Raw genomic sequence first — 26,029 nt, 5'->3', positions numbered from 1 at the left:
GCTATTTTCTAAAATATTTATATGATTGATAAAATAGTAGGTCATTTGAAATGAAAAACATACGAATGTGCATTTTTATTACCTCAAACAACATGCATATGTAATTGAATCACTGGGAAGGACGCATGTAATAAATCATCTTCTGGCGTGTATGTAGCTGATTTTTCTCCGAAAATATCAGGCATATTTAACTATTAGGGGAATTGTGTTAAGCATTTTATTTTGATGCTCAATTTTTTTCATTTCATTGATTACTTAAAAGTAAGAAGTAATATCTTTTATAAATTCTCCCTTGGCGTCGAACGAAAATTTAAAGAGGTTTGCTTGCGAGTGCGCGAATCAAAACAAATAATTTTATAATGTTCTTTTAAAAATTTTTTTATCATCACGGACAAATTACGTCGAGGTTAGTGTGCGAAACCGAGGTACAGAGAATGTAGATAAATCGGTACTTATCACTTTGATTGTACACTTATTTAAGATTTTTGAGCTTAACCAAACGCCATTTTCATGTTTTTAAAGTGATTTGATTTCGATTGCGGAGTCCATTCTGTAATTGCTAGAAAATTAGTCCGGTGACATGTCTGAATTTTCTTTTCATCGAAATTCTTGGTGTTACCAACATATCTTTAATTTTTCCTCAAAATTACCCCTATGTTCCAGTGGTAATCATAATTTTTCGTATGCTTACACCAGTATCCCCGAAAGAACCGGTATTAGAATAAAAATATTTTTGAGCAAAATTTCCAGAAATTACAGATCGGGAAACTATTTCTTTTGGCCGCCGATCGATGTAGCATTATCAGGATATTGTAATTGTAAACACAACAAACAATATTATAACTACATCGGTATAAGTATCATATGGAGCAATATAAACAACAGGTCAGAATATCATTTATTGCATGCGTACTTCAAATCGATTTAATCACCAACTCATGGTTCAGGCCTTAAGAAAATCATATTCGTATGTTTTTCCTTTCAACTAACCTACTATTTGTCCATATGTCATGTACTCTGTTGAATGGAACCACCCATCGGGATATCTAGGATTACTGGGGTGCCTGTTTTTCGTTAGCTTCGGCCGAAATAAGGGTGGGATACCCTGAGATGGATGAAGTACCTCGGTGCGTTTATCAATTTCATGCGATGAGAGCGGGTGTAGCCGTTTCCTCCATGGCGGTGTGCGATGTTAGGTGGGGGGGAGAAAAGTCGATGAAATCGTTCGGAGGGAGTATCTCCCGCCATATGCCTGGTGCAGGGAGGTAGGGAGGGAGGGAGGAGGAAGCGGGTCACGTGGTACCTCGTAGCCGCGCCTCCCCATTGGTCGGCGTCCGCCCGCGGGTCCCCTCCCACTTCTCGCGGCGGCGCCTCTTCCCCCTCGCCCACTTCCCCCCTTCCTCCCCTCCCCGCCCTCCCTTCATTTCCCCTCCTCCCGCTTAACCCTCTATGGTGGCGCCTACCGGAAGCGGGTTGAGTGGGTTGGAAGGGGGAGGGAGGGGAGGGAGAGGCGGGGTCATTCCCTTGGCTCGATTATGCGCGGGAGCCCCCAACCCCCTCTTTCCCCTCTTACTCGCTTGCCTCTATCCGTTCCCATATCTCCCTTACTCCCCGATACTCGCCTCAAGCCTTCTCAACGTTGCGTCGGGTCTGTCACTAAACTTATCTCGATCCTATCCGTATATCCTGTTTTCTTTGCCACGAAATGTTGAAAATATTTTTATCCGACATTAAGGCACTCGTTAGGCCGTTGTTACCTCCGAATCATCCCTCTTTAAGATTTATTTTTTTCTCGACGGCTAAAAATGTCTCTTGCTGACGGTATCTCATTATTTGAGGCGCATTCCAGCTGTACCGGTAAACCAAGTTCATCACCACCAGCCAGTTAACTAATACGTTACAATATTAATGGGGCGCATTTGTTTGCGTTGTGTGGGTAGTGTGTTGTTTGTGATAGCAGAAACTTAAATCCTAAATTGAGAACTTTAATGACTTCTCATTCATTGCAGAATTATTTATTTTTTTCAATTTTTGCAGTATTTTTAAATAAATAATTATTTCAAACTGTATCCAATAGTTATCATTTTCATTTCCTAATGAATGACGGTAATATTATAGGTTTTAAAAGATGATTACCTACATAATCTAGTCTAAACACAAAGCAAAAGAATCTTAACGTGAATTGATTAACTTAATTTCGACTTTTCTTCGTTAACTGATACACTCACTCACTGAAAACCCTATTCCAATCTTTGGAAATATTTCTTTTATTTTCCATCTCTCAACGTGGTACATTACATGCTGTTCAGTTCCAAATTTTCACCTTTAATGCCGGTAAGAATGCATATTTTGATTCTGGTGTACTACGGCATTTCCCACCACTTAATTGTAAGCATTAGTTTTAAAGCTGATAACTTCTTGTGTACAGAAACGCCTGTTTCGTTTCGCTTTATGAAAATATTACCTCTCTCTGAATATAATACGGCCAAGTCAGGACTCTGTATATTTTCGATTAAAATTGCTTGTATAATTACCGTTTTAACGCTCGTACACCAGTAGGTACCATCTTCCTTGCGTAGAAAAGATTGTCCTTTGATAGAGTTCTTGAATCAACAATCAGACACTAGCATATTCCAGTTTTCAAATAATTATTTGGCTTTCTTGATACTTTTCCAACCCTCTGCGATATATTTAATTCCGTGAAAGTTGTTGCAGACAGAGGTACCATGCTCGATTTAAAGAAATAATAAATTTCTTTTAATTAGTTCCTAGTGGAAATTGGTTGTTTTCACTTAATTATGAAATCTACAGGTTGCAAACTCCTTTTGACTCTGAGCTTGATACATATAGTGTCAAAGCTGATCGTAGATCACTTTCCATAACGAAACATTTATCTTTTATAGCCGTTATCGTGCTACTGGGCGTCAGTTAGCCTCGTTACTATGTCATATGAGGAATCATGAATTTAATTTTGGGAGTCCAATGTGGTGTCATAAATTTCTTTTGGGTGGAGCGAAGGTTGTTATTCATTCTGCCTCGCGTGTTGCGATAAATCTCGTTGGAGCGTTCGTGGGCAGAGGACATTGTATAAATCAAGTGTCAGCCTCGATTTCACCCTCAAGTGAAGAATTATTTTCCTCGTTCACTCTTCCTTTTGGTACAGTGTATAAGCTATCTATTTGAGGAAAGGGACAAGGACCAGGTGCTTTGTGTGCTCTCTCGGGGTAAATGGCGAATCACACTATTTTTACTGCAGTTTGACCAGAAAATTCCGTAACTGGTTACATTCCTATTAAAAATTATTTCTTTCCATTCTTCCTTAAAAATCGAATCCGTCTTTGGTTACGATAACAGTATACAATCATAGGCTTGAACATTGTAATTAACTAAATGATCCTTTGCACATGATTTTCATCATTCCATTTTACTTTTCAGTGAATAATATTTCTGGAAAGCATATAAAACCTAATTAGAATTATTCTTGCGCTAAAAATAATTAAACTCTTACTGTAGCAATATATTTCTACTCAAAATTCACATTATGATCATCTTTACTTGAAAAATATGGTCTTTCAATAGGAATATATCTGAATTGTTTATACAATTTTACTATTATAAAGGGAAATCATTTTACTGCACTTTCTCTCGCACAAAATCGTATAAAATATTAACGAAAAATACGTAATTTTTAGAATATTGCATACTTATAGGTTCTGATATATGTTTTGCGATATATTGTGTTTTTATCTCTTTGAGTATTTAATTCATGTTCATTGTAAGTTGGCATTAGTAAATTAAACAACTTTCTATAATTTTCTCTCGGATGATATGATGGGTGGAGGTTTGGAACCATATTTGAATGAAATAAGTAGGCACTGTGAAAGCTCCCGCAGTTTTCTCTTTTTCTCCATGCCATCAATCACTTCTCCACCGCAATTTTGGGCTCCATATCACGACGGCCCTCATGCGAGTGTAACTTGTGATAACTGTCTTATTTTTGAGCCCGTATCAAACTTAGGGTACGGAATACGTGAGCCTATTCGATAGATATTTTCTGCTTAGGTGAAATGACGGTTGTATCTTAAATACTGTTGAAAATTCCTGATTTGAAGTACAGCCCCATTTTTTCCTCGTTCAGTGTTTTGCCGTAACTTAGCAATGAAGGGAAATGGCTTGAAATCTTCAAGGAATTCTAAAAGCAAAATTCCTGGTGCTTCTTTTGACGATAGATGCCGACTAATTCTTTACCTAAGATTGAATAGGTTTTTTGATGATTGGATAAAGATTAAAATGTAGCCAAAAATATAAAGTCAGTAAATCTTATAGTAATCTTGAATTTTTTTAAACGTGACTAAATGTGGCTATGTAGAGTGTACTTAAGTGGATTGCACGCATATACTGCTTGACTTTGATGTGATTTTGACATATAGTGCGGGGTAATGTAAGGATTTCGGAATTGAGCGTATGAAACTTAAAAATTTGTAGATTAATGCATTAAAATGCCATAGAGGTGAAATCATTTGACCCTTTTCTCTATCCGTCTTTTTTTTCTCTTTTGCCCTAATGCCTAGTACCATCACTCAACATTTCTTCCTTACTTTTTTTCCTCATCATTATTTGTCCTTATATTATTTATAGTCATTTCTGTTGATACCTAACTTTCTTAAAAGTTATATGAAAAATATTGGAACATGAGCCCATTTAGACGTGTTCTGCCTTTTTTATTGAAATTTCTTTTTTAATCGTTATCGCTGTATTCATTTCTAAGTTGACTTGAAATTTTTATTTGTTTATTCAGGAAAAATTTATTTTACTTTATAATCTCAATACTGTACAAGCGTCTGACTAATGCTTTGGCTAGAAATTCTCATGCCTCAAAGGTCCAGGCTACAACAGTGGCGATATCTCTCCTTAAAATCTAGCCAAGATTTCTCAGAAAGCGGCAGCATTAATGATCACCTATAGAGCTTTCTTTGCACGAATAAAGAATAAGAGACCCCTATCCTACCGATTTGATGTAGATAAGGCGCTTCGGATTCCTGAGACAATCATCTCAGATATTAAAGAATGATTGTTGACTTCACCACACTCATAGGGGGAAGTGTTTTTCTTTCGATGGACTTGTTTCGTGTCGGCTGTTTTGCTTTGTCACGCATGCATACGCGTTTGCCAGTTTCAACTCATCGTGTGCATATCGGCATTACTGTCTCCCCTGGATGTACTGAAGATATTCAATCGGTAGGCTAAGTACGTAAGAGGGAGTTACGAGCGGCTGTGAGAAGTTTCGCCATCTCAATGGGTCGTTAGCATCAGTTCTCTTTCAATGTGGTAAGCTAGAGAACTCATTTACGCGTCACCTCTTCGGCGATTTTCTGGGTCATTATTACTAAGCCATGCTCATAATTTTTATAATGTAATAAATATTATTCTACACATTCATCTCAAAGCATTTAATGTTTTTAAGAACTATTTTGGTGTTTTGTAGATTAAAGGAAAAAATGAAATGTCGCCGTCACCTTCCTCTTTTGTTTTCCTGCTGCTAGATTATTTGTTAACTGTTAATGTCTAGTATACACGTATAGCTTAATTAAAGTTTACTATTCAGCAAGGACCATGCGAATTCAAGGCATTTATTTTAGAAATTGCATATCGAAAAGTATGAACTCTATAATTTCACGAAAGATGATATTTAAACTATACTAACCGTTTCATAAATAACCGGCCTCAACGTAATCAGGTCATTTTATTTTCAACACATGGGTCTATAGTATTTTTAATGTTTTATATCAGTTTCTAAAAGATTTCAAGTAATTAATGCCTACCAAAATCTTAACTCTAAGATGTCGAGTGAAGGTTTTTACCTTTTCTAGTATCTCTCTATTTGCTGTAAGTTACAGCAGCGATATTTTATCCTCAGTTTCCGCAATGTTTTTTATTTCATAACCACTTCCTACGCATCTCTTTTCTCAATCTTTTGTCCTCCCTTCGTACCATCATCTATGCTTCTCATCTTCTTCCATACCTTATTTCCTTCTCTCAATCCTTCCGTTGCTGTGGCCACAGTGTTTTATTTGTAATATTCCCTTAATTACCTTGACGTATTGTGTTTTACATCTATTTTCATCAATCATAAATGTCAACTAATCCACCTACTATGTTTTTTCCTACCTATTCTTTTCTTATATTTTCCCTCATCCCATCATTATATTTTAGTTCCCCATATGTTTTATCATCTTTTTATTTCAAGTCATTATACATCATTGGATTAGATTTGAATTTCTTAATTTACTAGAGATGACAACCCTCATGGTGAGCACAAGCTGCCTGAATGGCCATTGTAAAAAAATTAGGCATAATTTTAGAGCCAACATTTATTCAATCTCAAGGCCATACCCAGGATCATTACTGAGAGGGGCAAGGCATGGTCGAGGGGGCAAGCCAAGTTGTGACATTTTACCTCGAAAAAGGAGAACGAAACTAACATTTTAAGAAAATTATAACAGTGCTTTATTAGTTTATGAGAGTTTTTCCGTGAAATTATAGTTTTATTTTAGTTTTATATGTTATACTAATGCATATAATTTTTTATGGGTTAAAAGAAAATTTGTTGAATACTTTCGTTTCAATTCAGTACTGGCTTTCATTAAAGACTTTTGCTATTTTTGCTTCTCGGAGGGGGGCTGCTGCCCCTCCTCCTGCCCCTCGCTGGGTACGCCCATGTTCAATATAGCTGATGTTTCTACAGCTTCACTGCAGAGATATACCGCACTGTTATAGTGGTAATGAAATAAGAAATTTTAGCGGCATAAATTCTTGCAGGAACTATTTGATATCGATCTCGCTTAGGTAAATAGTATAGGATATATGTGACCAATTTTTGTTTGAAGCTTTATAAATGTCAATTTTTGACGTTCGTCTTTTTCAACCTTCCCTTTTACCTCTTTCGTTTCTACTGTGCCTTTCCTCTTCCTCTACACCTCGTTCCCTTGTTCCTCTTCTCCTCCCCGTGCGATATCAATATTCCAACCGCGCCCGGGAGGGACGCGATCCCCACTTCCGATTCACATCTTGCTCCGCGCGGAATATTCGAGGTCCGCGGTGAGGCCTCATCCCTTTCCCGCCGCAACCCCCCACGCCACTCACCCCAACTTCCCTCGCATATATCCCTTCCTCCTCAAAGGCTCCATTTTGGTGAATGTTATCACGCCAGCGCCGAATCTCGTAACTCTAGTCGATATTCTGCGGGGCCATGGGAATTAGGGGAAGGAGGCCTTTTCGGTCTGATCCATCGCTCCACGCCCCTCCCCGTGTTTGCCTATTTCCTACGCGTCCCCATGCGGTGAGCCGTGGAGGTTTTCTAACGTGCCCACCTCACTCCAGCCTATAATGGTGTATAGTGATGCCAATGTGGGTGTTCCTCGTGTTTTACGCGGAGAGCAGCGTGTTGAGGTTGGGATGAGGTGGGTGTTCCCGAGGGGTTTTCGTGCAGTCTTCCTGATTCATCCGAAAAACGAAGAATAATTCATTTTCACAAAAATTTCAAAGAGTGCTTTTTTAATTATGGCTCATCTACTGGCACTTTACTAATAAATAGGCTTTCTGTGGTATCTTTTTCGGATTTTCATTCGGTAATGAGTAGTTTATTCGGAAGATAGTCCGTTACACGAAGAATTTTTCATTCTCTCGATAATTTCAAAGGCTGCTTTTCTAATTGAGGCTTATCGACTGACGCTTACCGATTATAGGCTTTCCCTGCGTAATTTTTTTGGAATTTTCATTCCTTAATGGGTTGTGTATTCAGACTCTTATGGCAGTGCTTGTCTGAGAATTAAAAAAATGTTCATAAATTCTAGAATATGAATGCTAATCTGACAAAAAGCTGATATTATGTTCAATTAACTTAAAGAATCATGATAATAGTTTATGGACGGATATTTCACCTTGGTATTTTTTTTCAGTTGATAGCAAATAAATGCTGTAATTTAAATGGAACCACGGGAGATTGATCCAAATGGCGCTGCGGTCGCCTCAAAAAGATGAAAAGTGTGTCCAATTAAAGATATGAGGACCATCTTCTTCGCAATCTGCATGATAGTTTTTTTTAACCTCAATGGATGTCACGTATGGTGAAAAAAATTTTTTAAGTCATTAGTGACAAGAATTTTCTTATTATCGCTTAAAAGCCGATCAGCCTTCTTAAAAACCTCTATACGTAGATATATCGTTTACCTTCGATCCTTATATAACTCCATACCTCGCTCTTGGCGATTTTCTCTGTAGACTCTTAAATTTATGTGATTTGTGCCCTCAATTCTCACTGTATGTATAAAATCTTACAGGTTTACCTTGCTTTCCTGAAAAGCTGTATTTAAATGCATGAATAACGGAAACTGAAGCCTCTTACCAGACAATCATTATTGTAAAGGACGCACATTAAAATTATGCGATCATATTTGTGTTTTTGAGGAATCAAAGATGGACTAGTGTTCAGTTCAGGACAAATGGAGTTCATGATCTCTGTGTGAAAATAAGATTTTGTTATTTCATATTTAAGGAAAAGAAGATCTTTGCTGATAATGTGGGCTGCATAGCGTCTTGAACGACTGTAGGAAAGGCAGGTTCCGAAATGAATCACCTATTAAAATTAAATTGGCAAGGGCGTCTTTTTTTAAATTGCTATTGGTGATTGTAATAATACCTGTGCTACTTCTTAAGTCATTATCGATTGACTTCAGGGGCGTAGCTAGGAATTAAGGCTACGGGGAGTTTTAGGAGCAACTTATACTTACGGGTGTGGGGGTATTGCATATCTACCAGGGTAAGCAGGAGTTTCGTGGGCTGTCCTCCAGAGAAATTAAAAAAAAAAATTTTGAATTTATTTATTCTAATACCGGCTCTTAGAAAAAATACTCAGGGCAAAAGTGATTTCTCGGAAACAGTAAGGGTGCAAGAGTGGTTTAAATGGGAATATGACGCTCATATTTATTACCACAGGCCTGCAAGGAGTTATGGAACGCCTAAGAAACGGCTCTATAAACACGATCCTTGTCTTTCCTCTGCGGAATGTCATTTGTTTGTTGAATTTGGCTTATCTATTGCACTAACCTCCCATCATTTGTCTTTTCCCGTTCAGGTGGAGATGACGGGCAGCAGCGTGTTCGAGTACATCCACCAGCAAGACCACGCCGAGTTGGCGGAGCACCTGGGCCTGGGGCTGGCCTCGTCTTCGTCGCCGGGGGGCGCGGGAGGCATGGCCGCCTCTCCCGCCAGCGGCGTCTCCGAGGACGGACCCGGCGCCGGATCGGGGTCCACCGCCAACCCAGACGGTAGGTGATCACTCACGTAGAAATTTCAGATACGATTGGATAAGGTGTGATCAGAAATTACGTCATGTCTAATTTTTAGATATCAAGTCATTAATACAGATCACTCACTCAGTGGTTCAACCCCGAGGTTGGTATGGTTAGGAGAGGGTAGAAAAAAGACTAAGACAAAGGCGTGTGAGTATCACACATTCAGGGTTGGGCCCGATTTATTTCCCTGAGCCATCTCGCTCTTCGGTGATTTTATTTGGAATGCCCGAAGGTTGCCGTAGATATACGGTATACTCCATGGGTATCAACTCTGATCCAACTTGATTAGGTCTTAACAGAATTTAAATCCAGTCTTTTTAATGGATCTGGTCTGATCAAGAATTGAATCAACTCTGATCTCAAACTGAGATCGTGAAATGAGTTATGATCCCGATCTGGAAATGATTCGAAATCTCATATATACCATAAAAATTTAATTCAGTGTGATTAGAAAACCTGATTAGGACTGAAATAGATCCATATACTGATGTAAATTTTAGATCATATTCGTAAAATCGTAAAATTTTCATTTCCTTTTCCGAATACGTCGCCGCCAAGAACTTACCCAACCCAATCCTAACTTCCTTCAGATTCCCAAAGCTAGTACCAGTGTCTATTTCAACTTTATTCATTCATACCGCATTATTTTATGGCTCACTTTTACCTATTGAATTACTGCTACTCTTTCAAATACTATGGTGAAACTATTTCCTTTTCAAAGTAATTTTTCATATTTTTATGGAAACAAATAAATAGTATTTGATAGTATTTGGTGCTTATTTTTTCAATACTAATATTTAACTTGTAGCTCCCGTACTTAATTTTATGGAGGTAGTAAAGCTGCGTTAGTTTCACTCTTGAGTTACGCCAAAGGATGATATTCAGTCATTCATCATTTTCAAGGAAAAACATTTTGACCGAGATATTTCCTGCTCACCCTGTGTTGAGAAAATATCACGCGAATTATCAGAAAAAGTTTTTTTTAGCTAAAATAACATTTTCTCACTCATTGCTTGAGCCAAGGACTAGCCTTGCCATGTTACCCTGCGTTGCTCTCCGGGATTTACTGCCGACCTTTGTTTTCACGGTTTCATTCCAAGATCTGACAGGTGGTGAGTTCGACGCTTGAATTATCGTATTCAGCGAACGCGTCAGATGCCGAAAAGTTGATAAGCAAGATTCCATTGAGCAAAGTGAATAGAAGCTAAATGTCAGTTTTAGTATTCAGTGAAAAATATCAATGGTATTATTGGACTTCATTAAACTAGCAATAGTGGGCGATATGCTTGGGAAATAATTCATTTAAATTACTATAGATGTCCACTTTTATTAGTTTGACTGGGTAAGGAACATGAAGATGACGTAAAAGCATTAAAGTAAGTTCTTCTGATATAATTAATAAATGTGGACGGCTACGACGGCTAACTTTCATTTATGTAAAAATCATCTAGCATGGTCCACAGTTCATCGCGTGTTATTTTAGCAATGCTGAACTTAAACAGTATAAAAATTTTGTCATTAAACTCCCCTATTTTATTTCAAAGAAAAATTCGCTTCAATATGATTTGTATCTGTATTTTTAATAAAAATAAATCTATTTAACGAACGAAATTATTAAAATTTCAAGGTTCAGAAAAATTTGCACTGCTTCCTCTGTTGCGGAACCTATTTCGCTTTTAAAAATGCCCAGATCTTGGACCAAAGTCATTTCAATCGATAGTCGATTCCCAACTTGATCGAAAGAACTCGTCGAACCCAAAAAGTTTGAATTTTGAAGCAAAATATCAGCCCGCATCTTCAGCCGAATATGACGTTTCAATCCCTAGAACGAAGTTGGAGTATTACTCCGGCCCAGAGCTTAGTTTTTAAAGAATATCCACCTCGTCACCCGCTTCCAAAAACTGGGACATTACGCGGAGATCACGGACGTGCGTGATGATAGCGCGGTGTTGGCTGGTTGTGACCGACCGTTGCGACAGATAGCGTGTACTCACTCGCACATACGGGCAGCGACTCTTTTCTCATCCCTTCTGCACCCCCGATCACCCCCGCATCCAGTGAATCGAAGCCAAGGCCGCCGAACCACGGGGAGGAGGGGGGATTTCTGCAAAAAAGAGGGGCACGGTTGCGATGAAGCCGACTGATTAAACGCCGTAGCCTCCCGAAGATGAGGTCCACATAAGCAAACTACGCTTCATTTAAAAGCAGCTTTATTTTAAATTTAGTATTACGGGGAAAAAATGTGTAAAGTTACGAGAAATACTGTGTAAATATAAGTTTTCGAAGGATCTAAACAGAAATTTCCGATTTTTTGCGCAAATTGGAAATTCTTAATTTTTAAACATTTTTTACGCGTTAAATATACCTTTAACAACACAAACTTTTCGCTTTCCTATACATCAATGCCCACTTATTGATATTGAATTCTCGAAAATCGTAGGGAATGCGATATATGTGTTTAACATTAATTCAACATTGAAAATTTACTTCCAGCAGGTACCATATGGTACCACTAGGCGGTAAATGCAAGGCGTTCAGTTTGCACGACGAATAATCACACTATCTAAGAAAGACCAAGATTAAAAAAAAACTCTCGAGATGATCCCTGAATTAGCGTGCAAAATATTACCTCGGGGCTTTGCATGGATTCTCACCCACAGAATAAATATAAGTTATTTTCAGCTTCTCCACGTTCTAACTATATTGAAATCATAAAATCTGCGATTATAGTTAGGGTTTCATTTTTTGACAAAAACGATGGAATTTGTTTTTTTATATCTGTTGTAAAGTTTAATATCCTCAAAATTTTATACTCACGAAGAGGACGATGTCTCACCTTATGCTTACTCAATTCGGTCTGGCCCTTTCTTCAAAACTTTTTACTTCCATTAAAATCACTTCATCATTTTCAAATACTAATGATACCTAGAGTATAATATCCTTGTCATCTTTAACTTAAATTGATGTTTTATCCATAGCATCCTGTGGGTAATAAAAGTTTTAGTAATTAGATACTGATGAATGATGAAAAGGGTTTTCACTACATTTGTCCTAGAGTAACAACGAGATAGTTTAAGATTTCAACGAGTAATTTTTGACTCAACAAATTTAAATGATACAAAATTCGAGTTACTACCATAGTTGACCGGTAGTAATGCTGAAGCCTATCAAAAGACTGTCGAGTAGTATTGCATAAAAGGGACTCCCTGGCATTGAATCTCAATCAATTGCTAGATCGATTGAATCCCGGAGAGTAGCTCAGAGGGGGGGGGACTAAAACGATGACTCAAGCGATGTGTGGAAAGGGAGCGCGTGGGAGATCGGGTGGGTGGGGGTGAGTGGGGAATGGTATGGGTTTGTGGAAGGGGGGGTTGGATGACGTGGGTGGTTTTAGCTCCTTGGTCTACTGACCACAGACACGGCACGGATTGATTGCTCTTCCAAAACGAACTCGACCTTCTGCCCCCGAGACGTCCAACATCCATCCTTACTTTCACGCCTGTTCCACCGAGGATAATAGGCTTGGGTATTTTTTTTTATCTATTTGGTCCCAGTCTGTGGAACTGGACTGTTTTATGGGGCTATTCTTCTTGCGCGGGTATATTGTTCTTCAAGGTGGTTCCACCATGAAATCACTTCAACTTCAACACTCCGATGGATTCTTCCCTGTTTTCCAACCGGGTTAGAAAATATCACCCAGTGATAAACCAGAGAAATATTTTTACAGAGAGAGGTTCACGCGGTAGTTTGCCAGAGTGTTCGAATGAAGGATCTAAGGCTTTCCCGGTGAATTGGTGTGAATTCTTCTCAGGTTTCCAACCGGGTTAGAATCTGAATGATGTTTTTTTTTAACACTTTATCAGCATCGTCGGGGATGATGAAAATGAAAAAGTCTCCGAACGAAACCTCGACATTTCTCATGCAGATCCTAATCCTGTTGGAAACCCGAAAAAAAAATCACCCGAAGCACTCACTGGGAACGCTAAGATTGTTCATTTGAACACTCTTGCCAACTACTACAAACTTCTCCATGCACAAACGTTTCTCGGACGTCACATTGCTTGATGTTTTCTTATGACTTCGACGTTTCGGTAGGGACTTGTCTTGTAGGGACTTCTGAGCGTATAACATCCCTCTTTAAAATTCATTTGCAGAAATCCAACTCTTCTGTGAAAACATCCAGAAATATCAGCCAATTTTCCTATAAAACTGTCGAATTCATCAGAAAGCATAACCTGTTGCGAAGCCCGAGAAACGCTTTTGCATTCAATCTTAGATCATTCATGTATAACATTACTGCATCTCCCTCCCGAGTTTGTAACACCTTATTGTCACAAATCCTTGAATATATCTTTGACCAGCCCACTTCCTCGACAGCCTTGTTAACAACTCTCCACGATGCTCGCTGACGGAGAAGGTGGAGAGGGAAGACGTGACTAGGCAAAGTTGGCGTCCAGTGAACCGAACATTAATTAGTTCAAGGTGGTTACCCAAAGCAGAGTATTAAGCGTAATTCACAATAAATGCAGAGGTTTTCGTTTTATTTGCACGATCAAAATCACTCTACCTACTTTTGAAGACATTTTTTATGATACTAGACATTTCTTGATCTCTTTAATTAAGTAATAAACTATTTTTGAATCTCTGTGGCGATGTATCAGTAATGAAATCCCTAATGTCGGCATTTGGATAGTTCTATTTTGCTACTGACCTATCCCTGAAGTAACTACAGTGATACTACACTAACTAGAGCGATAAAGAAATCTCCACCACTCTAAATAATGAATGTCTACGAAGGTGGTTACTCTAAGACAGTGACTTAGATCGTACAAGTAAAACGATTAGTATTATGAAGCGGTAGCTTAATTTTTTTAGTTATAAATAATCAAAAAACTTTATCTATTGGGGGCATACTCTGGCAGTAAGTATCAAATATGCATTCCGATGTCCATGTTTGTAAATAGGCGATGGTATCGTGATGTTTCATTCGCTGGAAGCATCTATTCGCAAGTGTCATAAAGAATCGCTGTCCTCAAGTTTCAAATGAGCTCTGAGCTGAGGATATCGCCTAAAATACTATTTATTTTTATTCGGGATACCAATTTAAAGATGCTACAATTTTATTTATAGCTATGCTATTGCCATTTGTAGCTACCTAAAAATGCCTATTCTACCTGCTCATACCCTCTCTTGCTCATTTAGCTTATGTAAGGGCCATAGAACGCCATACTCTTCTTAACTTCACCGAACTTCTCTTTTGCGGAGCTATTCTCTAATTTCAGTATCTTTTTTAATGTACGGAGGTTAAAATACTCTTATAAAAATGCGTAGAGGAAAATAATCCTGACAATGAGTATAATAATACAAAAAGTAGAAAAAACAATGCTACTTAAAGTAATTTTTGATTTTTCATGGTTAACTTTGTCAGCAAGAATTTTATGCGTTGCACGGAGAAATCTTACATGGGGATACCTTGGTAAGGTTGAATATATTTTACTGAGAAAATATTTTTTGTGGCAATAAGCCGTATAATATTTCTAGCCGACCACGGTGAGGGCGGGGTGGAGCCTTCACATGCTGATCTTGAGATAAATATTTTCCAGTCCCTCCTGTGTTGATATTTATTCACCCAAGTAAGCCAGGTTCTGTTTGTCTAGTCTACGAAAAACCAGCAGACTCCTATAAAGTGGAATAATTAAATAGTGGAATAAGAAAACCAAGGTTAATAGGTTTTTTGGCAGTTTCAAGAGCGGCCTTAACTTTCGGTTACTGTCCCGCCTAGTTAAGCGCGCAGTTATACGCATGCTCTATGGTTCGTATGTTTTTGACCGTCGTGGATTTATGGAGCACAGGGCGAATATCTTTTTTTTAATTTCATATTTCGCCCAGACTCTCCGTGGGAGTGCTTCATGGAGGTCGCGCTGACAGCAGTTTCAAGTACGCGAGTGTGTTTTTAGTGTCCGTCACGTAGGTTTTGTCCAATTTATGGCGTTCTGCGAGGAGAATATCAGTTTAAGGAAACCGTAGAGGCGTGTGCGGTTGGAACGCCGTGGAATCCCATTGGCCAGCTACCAAACAGTTTTGATTGACACCCTCCTGAGCCAGTGAAACTCCGACAGGCGCGTCCGAGAAGTACCGTTTAGCAAATTTGCCCTCTCGGTTGTGTCGACGTATGGTGATTTATTTCTTTGTCGGATATTTATTTGATGCGGTGACCAGTGAGCGCTTTTCAGATTCTCTCCTCTGTCTTTTGGTGTCTGCATCAAGTTCTCTTAAACGTCAAAGCACTGCAGAAACAGGTGACTTTGTACGCAGTCACGCGTACGGATGCAAAGTTAAATACACCAAAGGCTTAAGTTCGCCATGAAAAAATATTTGACATAGCCGGGATTCGAACCCGGATCTCCCGATTGCCGGTTAGGTGTGTTAGCCTTTTACACCACCAAGCCATTTTCCCAGAGTGAACTGCGGGATGGGTTTTACCGAACAAGATGTTGACGTCACAAGTCCGCACTGTTCCGGGTTCGAAACCCCGCTAAGTCAAATATTTTTCATGGCGTACTTCTTCATTTGGTGTAATTAATATCTGAAATGTGTTTTGGGATCATTGGAGAAATTAAAGAAATGAAAATTGGGCCCTCTGACTTGAGAAAGTTGCCAAACTCTGCACTTGAGACTGAAGTCCACACGCACAAAGAAACAGTATAATAAAGAAAATCCATGGTTTTAGAGATATACTACTTCGTGTTCCTGTAACTCTACCGTTACCTAACTAAAATAAACCTTGGGTCGAGCTACAGAGAAATTTTTCGTTAAGGGTAACATACTTAAATTTTTTCTGGGAGAAAACCGTTGAAATATTTGTTACTAATTACTAAATTTTCCCTTGTCAAGTAAGATAATTATACTTTCTAAAAACTGCTAAAAATGTTATTTGCCTTGTCCAAAATATTGCTGATACTAGCAAAATCGAATAATAATATTTTCCGTATTTAAAGGCGTTCTGGAAAATCGTCGACTGACGCAGAAAATCGACGGCGTCTTTATGCTCTTTGGCTTTTGCAGCACTTTTTGAATCAAATCTCTGATTGTTTCGGGTAATGGTGGATTAATAAAGGAAAGGCCAGTGACATGGTCGCCGTCATGTGGGCTCTAGCCTAGGTAATTTTGCTGTGTTTTTTCTGTATTATTACATGAAAACATTTCCGCGAAGTTTTTCAGGTGTTTGCATTTTCGAACACTGCAGCCATTTATGTTGGTTTGGAATGACAACAGTTTCGTCAACCGTATTGCGAGCGTAGATAAAATGCAAAAATAAGTATAGATGTTAAAAACATCTTCCTCATTCAGACTACCTAGCCTCAGTTAAAAATTAAAAGACGCTAAAGTTGCCGCCCTCTCGTAATGCGTTGGAGACGTCATTAGGGTTCTGATTCGTTTAATCGGTCAGGGAAGAACTTTCATTAAGGGAAGGAATCGCTCATGAAAACAAGAGCGACGAAAGCAAGGCCGATGCACAAGGCAGAGTAGTTGCTGGGAAGCGATGTTCAGCTGCACACAATTTCGTGACGTCATCAACTTACCTGCGAAAGGGTCAAGGAGGTTTTTTTGTAACCGAAAATAGCTCAAGAGGTAGGGTACGTATCAAAAACGGAAAAGTACGGCTATATTATAATTTATCAAACTCTATAGCAATCGATATTATTATTGAAGTATTCTATCAATTATGATAGGTTTCCATGGAGTCTTATGTTAGGAGAATTCTGACATCCTTCCCTTCCTTCATGTACCTCATAATCTATTCACAATAAGGCCTACCCCCTTTCATTCTATTGAATTACTTCTATTCTCTTACATGTCCCTAGTTTATCCAACACTCGACCCTATAACACTCTTTTCAACTACCCGCACCCGATAAGTACTCGCTCCATCCATACATTTTGTCTCCTTCGTATCTCATCTAGAATTAAATACATTAATAATTAATTTTCTCAAATAGATCCGATAACATATGTTCTGAACTGAAAATGCCCTCAATCTCCCCCGTAACACATCTTGAAATCCATATAGGTTGAAATAGTGTCGAAAAATTGAGCTAGTTTACTCTTGCCCTTACTCATAAGATATTTAACAACACATTGACATAAACACTTGCAATTTTCCACGATTACAAATTTATTCCGACGTTGGTTTCTATATTACAGTATCATATTCAAGGTATACAAAACTGTACTTTGATAATTGATTGAAAAACATCGATACCTTTTTTCGCCTTAAATATAATGTGGTAACATCGAAACCTAAGCACAGAATAGATTTTATAATCGTGGAAAATTGCGAGTGTTTGTTTCAATGTGGGAAAATCAAGCTTGTATCTTCGGATTTTATTTACCAACACGAGTGCGTGCTTGAGTGAAGGTGTGTTGCAGACATGAGCATGCCGATGGTCAAGGGGGGATAGAGTAGAGAGATGGAGGGAATCAAAAGAAGGAGGAGGAGGAGTTCATCTGAGGAGTTGAGGTGTTGTTGGTGTCGCACATATACCACTGGATGCCAGCACGTTCCACGGCGTCGCGGCCGGCAGCCCTCGGCTCTTTATCATTCCGCGTCCAACTCATCCCTTGCCGCCCCTTTCCGATCGTTTGACTCATCGAAAGATAAGCGACGACGGCGACAATACTCCCCCCTCCCCTGAGGAAGCATTCGTCAACTTCCTGGAAGAGCGGGCGTCCGCCTGTCCAAATCCGAAATTCAGCGCACGGCATCACCGAAGGGGGTGGGATCTTCGTCTTGACGCCGCTATCATAATACTAATAATAATAACCATGTTCGTCGCTGAGGTTGGAGATTAGGGTCTGGGGGAGTCTCCAAGTGATGTTCTCGCGGTAGGTCCCAGTCGGATGACCTAGGGCAGCGAGGTTTCTTGGGTCAGCCGATGATATGGTCGCCGTCATGCGGGATCTAGCCTAGGTAATGCTGCTGTGTATTTTTTACGTATTATTACACGAAAAGATTTCCGCGGAGTTTTTCAGATGTTTGCATTTTCGAACACTGCAACCATTTATGTTGGTTTGGAATGGCAACAGTTTCGTCAACCGTATTGCTAGCGTCTTTTTAACCCTTTCTAATCCAGAACTGCTTCTGAGAGAGAATAAATTTCAAGAACTCTCTCAATTATTGTGGGAGCTATATATATCGCAATTAAACTTTACAGCACAACAGGCCACGTAGTTCAAATCTTTCCTGGATAGAGCTGAAGGTGTATACATTTTTGATGTACTTATGAGCAAAATTCGTTTATAATTGGTTAACCGCGTCTTTTAATTTCCATCCCAAAGTTATTATATCTTCTAGTTAAGTTACCCTAGTCTAGGAGCTCAACCTTTTAGAATACAACTCACTCCTCGGGTAATGTGCTTTCCATTACTTTCATGTAGACTTATGATCTAGGAATTCATGCCTTTGTAATAATTCTGTATTTCCATCCTTGATTAAGACGCCAGCACATTGGCATATTACGTTTTGCTGATAGAAAGAACTCTGAAGGTATTCGTGATTATGATTAAATTCGTGACAATTATTTAGTTATGATGGTGCTTTGATTTTTTAAAAATGCATTGGGCGAGATTTGACGGAAAAGTAATATGAATCTGAATATTTTTTGCGACATCCACTCTTCTTAAGTCACTTTCGACAATCTCGTTTTCGCTCCCCATCAAAATCCTGCGTGAGTAGAGTTTACTCGTAACGCTGCCCTTTCCATCTTTGGTATTTCTACCATATCTCACCTACGCTCTCTATCACATTTGATTTCCCTGCGTATAATCTTTAGTAGAACTCAACGGGCCAATTTAATTCTCCCTATGTTTCGTTTCCATGTCCCTGCTCGTCACTTACGTAATAACTGTCTTATTCATCTGTCTGATTCATATTCCCCTATTCCGCCTCTCCATATCTCAAACGTTTCAATACAAATCCTTCCTATTTTAATTCCTGTTGTAAAAATTATCCTTTTTGGACTTCAGCCTCCTTTTCCGCCATTTTCAAGTCCTCCCTAAAACTCAACCTAAAATATTCACCGCTCTCCAACCCCTAAGTCACTTTATTACGTTGGATCTTGATATTTAGCTATTTATATTGTTCTCTGAATATTTTCAATTTTTTTTTCAAAGTCAACCTATTAAAAGCCTTCGTAGGTGAGTAAAGAAAGTTTTATTCCGTTTTCGACAAAATGGTTGGGGAGATTGCAATTGTCTTTTCTGATTGTCCTGCCCCTCCAGAGGGCCTGGCCTCCCTCGAATATTTTCTGCAAACTGTAGTAGACTTGCGATCTTGCTGCCAATACTGAGGGGTTAATATGACTTTCCAGGTAAACCTACCTTGACCGGTAGAGTACGTGTTCTGACGATTCTATCCGTCATCTCCCGCCGTATTCATTCATGGGCGAAACCCTTCATTCCCCATTCCGCCTTGGTATCAACTCCGGCGTTCCATTTCAACAACAGTGGGCCAATAGTGAGTCGCTAGTTCGGCGTCGTCGTGATCGCGCGCGGCGCATGCGCGTGGCCGTGAAACATTCGCATAACGACTCCCGCGGAAGGAGGGTGATGTCATCGATTCGGCAAGTCGCACGTTCGCGGCAGACGATTCTTCTCCACCATCGCCTTCATATATTCCTCCAAAAGGGTGACGCCATGGAAGACAATTGGTGAGCGCACTGCGACACCACCACCGGGCTTTCCTTACGACTCGTTGGGCACGATCCAACTTCAAAGTATATATATTATGCAATTTGGCTGCGCAGTAACCAAGAGCGATGACAAACATCGGAAGCCTAACTTCAATATTGCTATTGCTGTTATTCTATGTCGGATTCATTTGCGCCCACCCCCCATCAGTAAATTCAGGAAAAAATTTAAATGATTTGGTGGCTCTACGGTGATTTTTTAATATTTCGCCGGTTCCTAAACAATATTTTATAAAAATTAATCAATATATTAAACCAACCAGTCAAAGAATCTCTCACCCGAGTATCATTGTCGCTGAGAGCTTCATATCACCCAGGCGCCGCGGAAAATAATGAACCGCCTCCCACCTACAAAAAGAACGACCTTAATCTGCCTCTGGTCATTCTCCCAATTCTCCTATCAGCTAATCTTTTCAGACATACGTATTTCTTCTCTTTCACATCCCTCTTTACATACTTCACCTATTTTGCTCGAGGTCCTTCTTTCACGATGGTCTTCCTCAGGTTCTCAAGATATGGCCTATATAATGTAATGTAAAGAATGAGAAAGAAGAAGTAAAGAAAGAAGTAAGAAGTAAAGAAAATAGAGAAAATCTACTTGGAGAAATTCTCCTGACGCCCTTAATAAACAGTAAGCCAAAGTATCCCACAGCTCTGCAACACATATGGTCTAGGCACCCCTAAATTATTACCTGCCTAATGGCTGTTTTACACGGTACACGGAGTTGCGCAGGTTAGAGCTGCATTAATTTCTAAAATGGCGTGGAATTGCGCGAATGCATGGACGAAATTAGAACAGGGGCTATTTTGCCGTCTCACATCCACGCATTCTCGCACGTGTTCTAGCAATTCACCGCTTTACACGACGCAATTTTGATTGCGCCTTCGCACGTACGTCAGATTGCGCAATTCCGTGTACCGTGTAAAACGGCCTTAATTGAACTCCTTAGGCAATTTGAAAAACGTAAGAGCATTATGCTTTACATGTCCATTTCTATCATTTCCACAGTTGCATACTCAAAAGCCTAATACATCGATGATGATTTCGATCAATCAAACTATCGAATAATCCTAGTGGTAGCCGGAGAGGGATAGGGGGGAGACATGGGGTCAGAGAGGGGCGCAGTGAGGGGGGGTGAAGAAGGGGCATTTCGATGCAAAGCGCGCATCCGCATTTTAATGCACGCATTCATACGCACACAATGGACTGGGTGTGGACGGACGCGCAGGGGGGGGGGGGTGTGGTGGTTAGGAGGATGGCCAGCCAGAAGGAGTAGGGGAAACCATTCTCTTATATTTTTTTATCGTTATTTTTATTTTCTCAGGGGTCGAAGACACGGACGCCCGCGGTGGTAGCCACGCAACAGGGCGATACGGCGAGGCGATAGTCCGGCGACGCGGAGTCGTGACTAATTGGCCGAATGTTTTTATTAAGAGGCTCCCCTCTCAAATACCGCCACTTCTTCGAGGTTTCGTGACAGTGGCGACCCACTGGTGTCCGCGCCCGTCACCTTCCTCGCGGGGTCTTTTATCTAGATCTCTTGGGCGGTCGCCGACTCTCGGAGTCTCTTGTCGTGCTGTCATTTTGGGAATATCTTTGGGCAACACTTCAGAGGGAAACGGACACAGCAGTAAGGGTATGAGGAAGCAATAGGGTTAACCATTTTTTTGATTTCGTTAATCGAAGGGTTGAGAAGTGATATTTTTTCTTAACATAGTTAGGTACAAAAAAAATAATTAAATATACAAGAGCTTAGTGACCTAGGGATACGAGTGGTTCTATATTCTGTGCTGATATATAGTGACATAGGTATTGAATTTTTTCATTAAAACCTTTTCCCAACAACTTCAAACTACTTTAACTTTAAATCATTTTTCATCGAAACTATGAAAAAATCACTGGTATCCCTGGCCTCAATGGTCTCTCATCCCCTAAATTATGATAGGTTTTGAAAAATAAAGAAATACTTATGAATGGGCGGCAACTTTACTGATTTTTTTAAATTTGCAGTTACGGGGATGGATCAGGAAGATTTTTTCGTCGAAACTTGTCTTTTTATTTATATAGTAACTATGCCTGTTGAGGCGGCTTGCGGGGTATTATGTAGACGTGTTTCTTTAAATGGTTTACAATTTTAGGTCTTTGTGAATGATTCCATTGGGTTAGCCGCTTGGGCGGATCCAGAATTTGTTTGATGATTTTTTTTTTAGAAAAGAAAGATTTTGATGAAAATGCTAGCGAGGAGTCCAACTTGGAGTGCAGCGCTTTACCGTGAGTTCACCCAGACGCTGAGGGAAGAGGACGAGATGGATGCATTTGAGATATTGGTCTGGAATAGGTGAATTGGAAGTGCAATGTGTGCATGGTGAGCTAGAAGAGGAAGCTTTTAGATCCGGAGGGATAGTATACAGCGACTACTAATTTGTTAAATATAATTTATGAGGGAAGAAAGTTAGGTTAATTAGAAAAGGTGAGAATAAGAATAGAATCTAAGGATAGAATGAAACGTAATAGACCGTACTTCAAACTCAAGAATTGTGGTTATTGTAAATTGATCCTTCGAATTTACCAGAACAGTTCGAAAACTTTTTTTAATTAGCGCCTTGCAATACAAAATTTCTCTGGCTGTCTCTGGTCTTTGCAAGGAGTCGTACATTGTTGATTTATCAGGATGAATTTTAAATCTTATCCCATGCTGTTGGGTAAGTTTTTATTTCCATGAGACACATACCTGGGTTCTTCCAGAGATAATTATATTCTGCAGAAAACGTCACAATAACCATCTTGCCACAAGGATCCTTTTTTAACATATATTTGTTAGGGATTAACAAAAATTTATATAGATTCTTTCAGCCTCTTAAATCAGTCATTAAAAAATCATTATATTATCTCAAAGAGCATAGGTCCAATTTAATTTTTTTGCAGAGCAAGAACACACAGCTTGGATAATTGGTTTTTCTGGACCGACTTCTATTGAAATCTTATATTTCCCACCCCTACGGCTTACTCCCTTTCATTTTATCTAAAAATCTCAATCTCCTCCGTCCTTTTCCTCGCTTACCTAGCATTCTTTCCTCTAAAACTGTTTTCATCATCCCCTCCCCGCTCAGTATTTACTTCACCCAAACCTTCTGTCTCCTCCATGTCTCATCTTGAAGCTGCGTCTCCTCATCCCACAAGTCCAAAACATATCCAGTACAATGATACATCATCTCTGAGGAGTTTTGTGGAGATATTTATGCATTTTATTAGCTTTAAATTAAATGTGCGAAAATTATTGGTTTTGAATTGCTAAATCACGAAGCTACTTCTTTAAATAAGAATCAAGCCTAATGGCTAATAGATTTCCTCTCGATATATTTCCACTAAGACTTTTATTTCTCCATACAGTATGATGGTGGTCCCTTTCCTGTTTTATTCTTTCTAAAAACGCTTACTAAGAAGGTATGCGGATTTAATGTTGATGCAAAACTAGAATACACGGTCATTATGCGGGAATCCGTGGGCGATCAGAATATCTCGAGCACCGATCGAACTGAATTGGGTGATTATGCGGAGGTTATCTGCTCCAAAGATCGCTGATTCCGACTTCCTCTTTAAGTATTTCTGTTAGCATAAGCCCAGGAGGTGGCTGAGATGAAGATAAACGATTGAGATGGTGACAGGGGTCGTAAGATAGTCCGCATGCCGCGACCGATTCGGTACGGGATAAGAGGGAGGCAAGTACGGCCCTATTATATCGGTATAATTCGTCCGCAAGCCGTTGCCTGTATAAACATGTCTCCAAGCACCCCACTCGAAGATTGGAGGAGGGACTGTGGAATTTTAGGTGAAACTGGCTCTCCGCGAAGCAGGTGTTTGGAGAACGTGATCTCAGATGAGAAACTAAGGTAACGTCACGGTCTCCGGGTATCCACCGCGTTGTTTGATGTCTGATGACGACAATTTTGGCTGGCAATTTATTCATCATATTCAGGTCAGATGCTTAATGGTTAATATTCATTTGTCGAAGGGGTGGTAATAGTATTCGCTTTTCAGTCACCTTTTCTCTGAATCTCTGGAGTCATATTTTAGGTTTTAGAGAACTAAGGATTTATACTTTGCGTTAGTGTGTAATAGCTGCTCCTAATATTCCCTTCAGGTCGGCTCCTACTTTTCATAATGATATTGGTATCGAAACCATGGTAGTTGTTAATGTGAAGCGTAAAAAAATTAACATCCTTTTACCGTATCGTGGTTCAATAAAGATAACCTGGAATAGTAAAGCAGTATCATCGCTTATTGGATGAGTTCAACCTGTATATTCACAATCTCAGATTTGGAGTTTTTCATAAATATGTATGATATTGCTCATTTTATAAAACTTCATGCTGAAATCATCTATTTCCATTTTCCATTAGATCGCTGCGTGACTGAATGATGTTTTAAGTAATAGCAAACGTTAAAAAAGAAAAAAAAAGATTAAAATAATCACATTCATAGAAAAATATGCGCAAATTTTACCCCATAAAAATAGATAAATACTCTACTGTATTCATGCTTATTCGCCATTTTTCAATAATGCATAATATTTAGCAAAAGTTGTTTAGTATTCCATTCTACTTTCTCGTTGATGTTGTTTTCTAGACGTGTGTCCACTCGTCCTTAAGGCGACTTCCAGTAGATGATAATTTACTTTATTATCTCCTAAATTTGTATAGTGATAGACCTTAAGATTTATCCAGGACGGATGGAGAAACGCGGTCTATAAAAAGGCATTGACGCGATAGCAATCCTGAATACGGAATAAAGCTGTCATCTATATATTCGTCGAGGAAACCTCTCAGCAAACACGCCCCATTTTACTTTAACGTACTGTTTCTTTTTTAACACTGATGATCATGGAGAATATCCACCTACCTCCTTGAGAAGTGAGGAGAGTTTGTGTATAGATGTGGTAGGATTGTCAGAACTTCAATAAAGCCTGAATATTACGATCGTTTCTCACGCACAAGTTCAGAAATGGCAACTCAAATAATGAATCTTAGACCTCATAATTTTCACGGATGGCAGCAGTTACCGTCCATATTTCCATCATGCGTTTTTTTCCCGTTTTCATTCACTGACCACGTATGTGAAGTTCAGTAGCAGCCAATCATTGCTCTAAATAAAACGCATTTTATGGCAGCGATATTAAGCTCAATGATAACGAGCATGGTAGAGGTGAAGGAAGCCTATTTGGCTCGTAGTTTTCCGTGGTGTTATGGATTCCGGATCTCTCTATTTTCCGGGTTCTCATCACGTTGGTTGTCAGAGGTTGACGCAGAATCCCGGCGAAACTCTCGTCTGCGTCTGACAATCAACGCGGCGAAAATCCGGAAGATGAAGAGATCCACGAATAAAGGATGTCTCAAAAGACTGTGCCATAAATAATGGCCGTGGAAAATGATGGCATAAGTAACAATTTCCCTTGTATTGAACAGATAGATCGATAGATTAGATTAGACATGATTATTGATTAGAGTTATTACGAATTGAAATAAGATATACATGTCATGATTGCAGGGTAGAAAGAAAGAGTACCTCGAAGGAGTACCTTTTTGTATCAGTTTTGAGCAACCTTCATATGATATATACATTTCTAACATTGACAGCATAGCTAAAATGATCCCGGGACTTGTACGCGAAAAATTATCGTGTGATCCAGGTTCAACTGCTGTAAACGGAATCCAAGAGACACGTAGCAGTGTCCGCTGCGTGGCTCCCGGCCCGTACAGCGTGGTATTAGGGACACGGTCCCCCTTTCCGTGCGAACGGAGGGCCACCCTTCTTCTTGTGGTGCGTTCCTTGCCGGATACTACCCAACTTCTCCCCGAAAAAAAACGAAGGAATCAATCGACGACAGGGCTTTGGCGGCCCGTTTGGACCCCTCCCCTCCACCCATTCTCC

General features: G+C 39.5%; 1 protein-coding gene across 1 annotated transcript in view; it reads left to right on the top strand.

The window, feature by feature from the left end:
• LOC124157750 (protein trachealess-like) overlaps nucleotides 1–26,029 on the top strand; it is a 712,144-nt gene that overhangs the window by 664,130 nt on the left and 21,985 nt on the right. The window contains exon 7 of the mRNA XM_046532749.1: nucleotides 9,134–9,326. Coding sequence (XP_046388705.1) covers nucleotides 9,134–9,326 — 193 coding nt within the window. The remainder of the gene's footprint in view (nucleotides 1–9,133; nucleotides 9,327–26,029) is intronic.

Source organism: Ischnura elegans, chromosome 4 (genome assembly GCF_921293095.1).
Source record: "Ischnura elegans chromosome 4, ioIscEleg1.1, whole genome shotgun sequence".
In the NCBI taxonomy this organism is placed as follows: Eukaryota; Metazoa; Arthropoda; class Insecta; order Odonata; family Coenagrionidae; genus Ischnura; species Ischnura elegans.
Note: the sequence above shows the minus strand (reverse complement) of the source record. Positions and strands in the feature narration are given on the sequence as shown.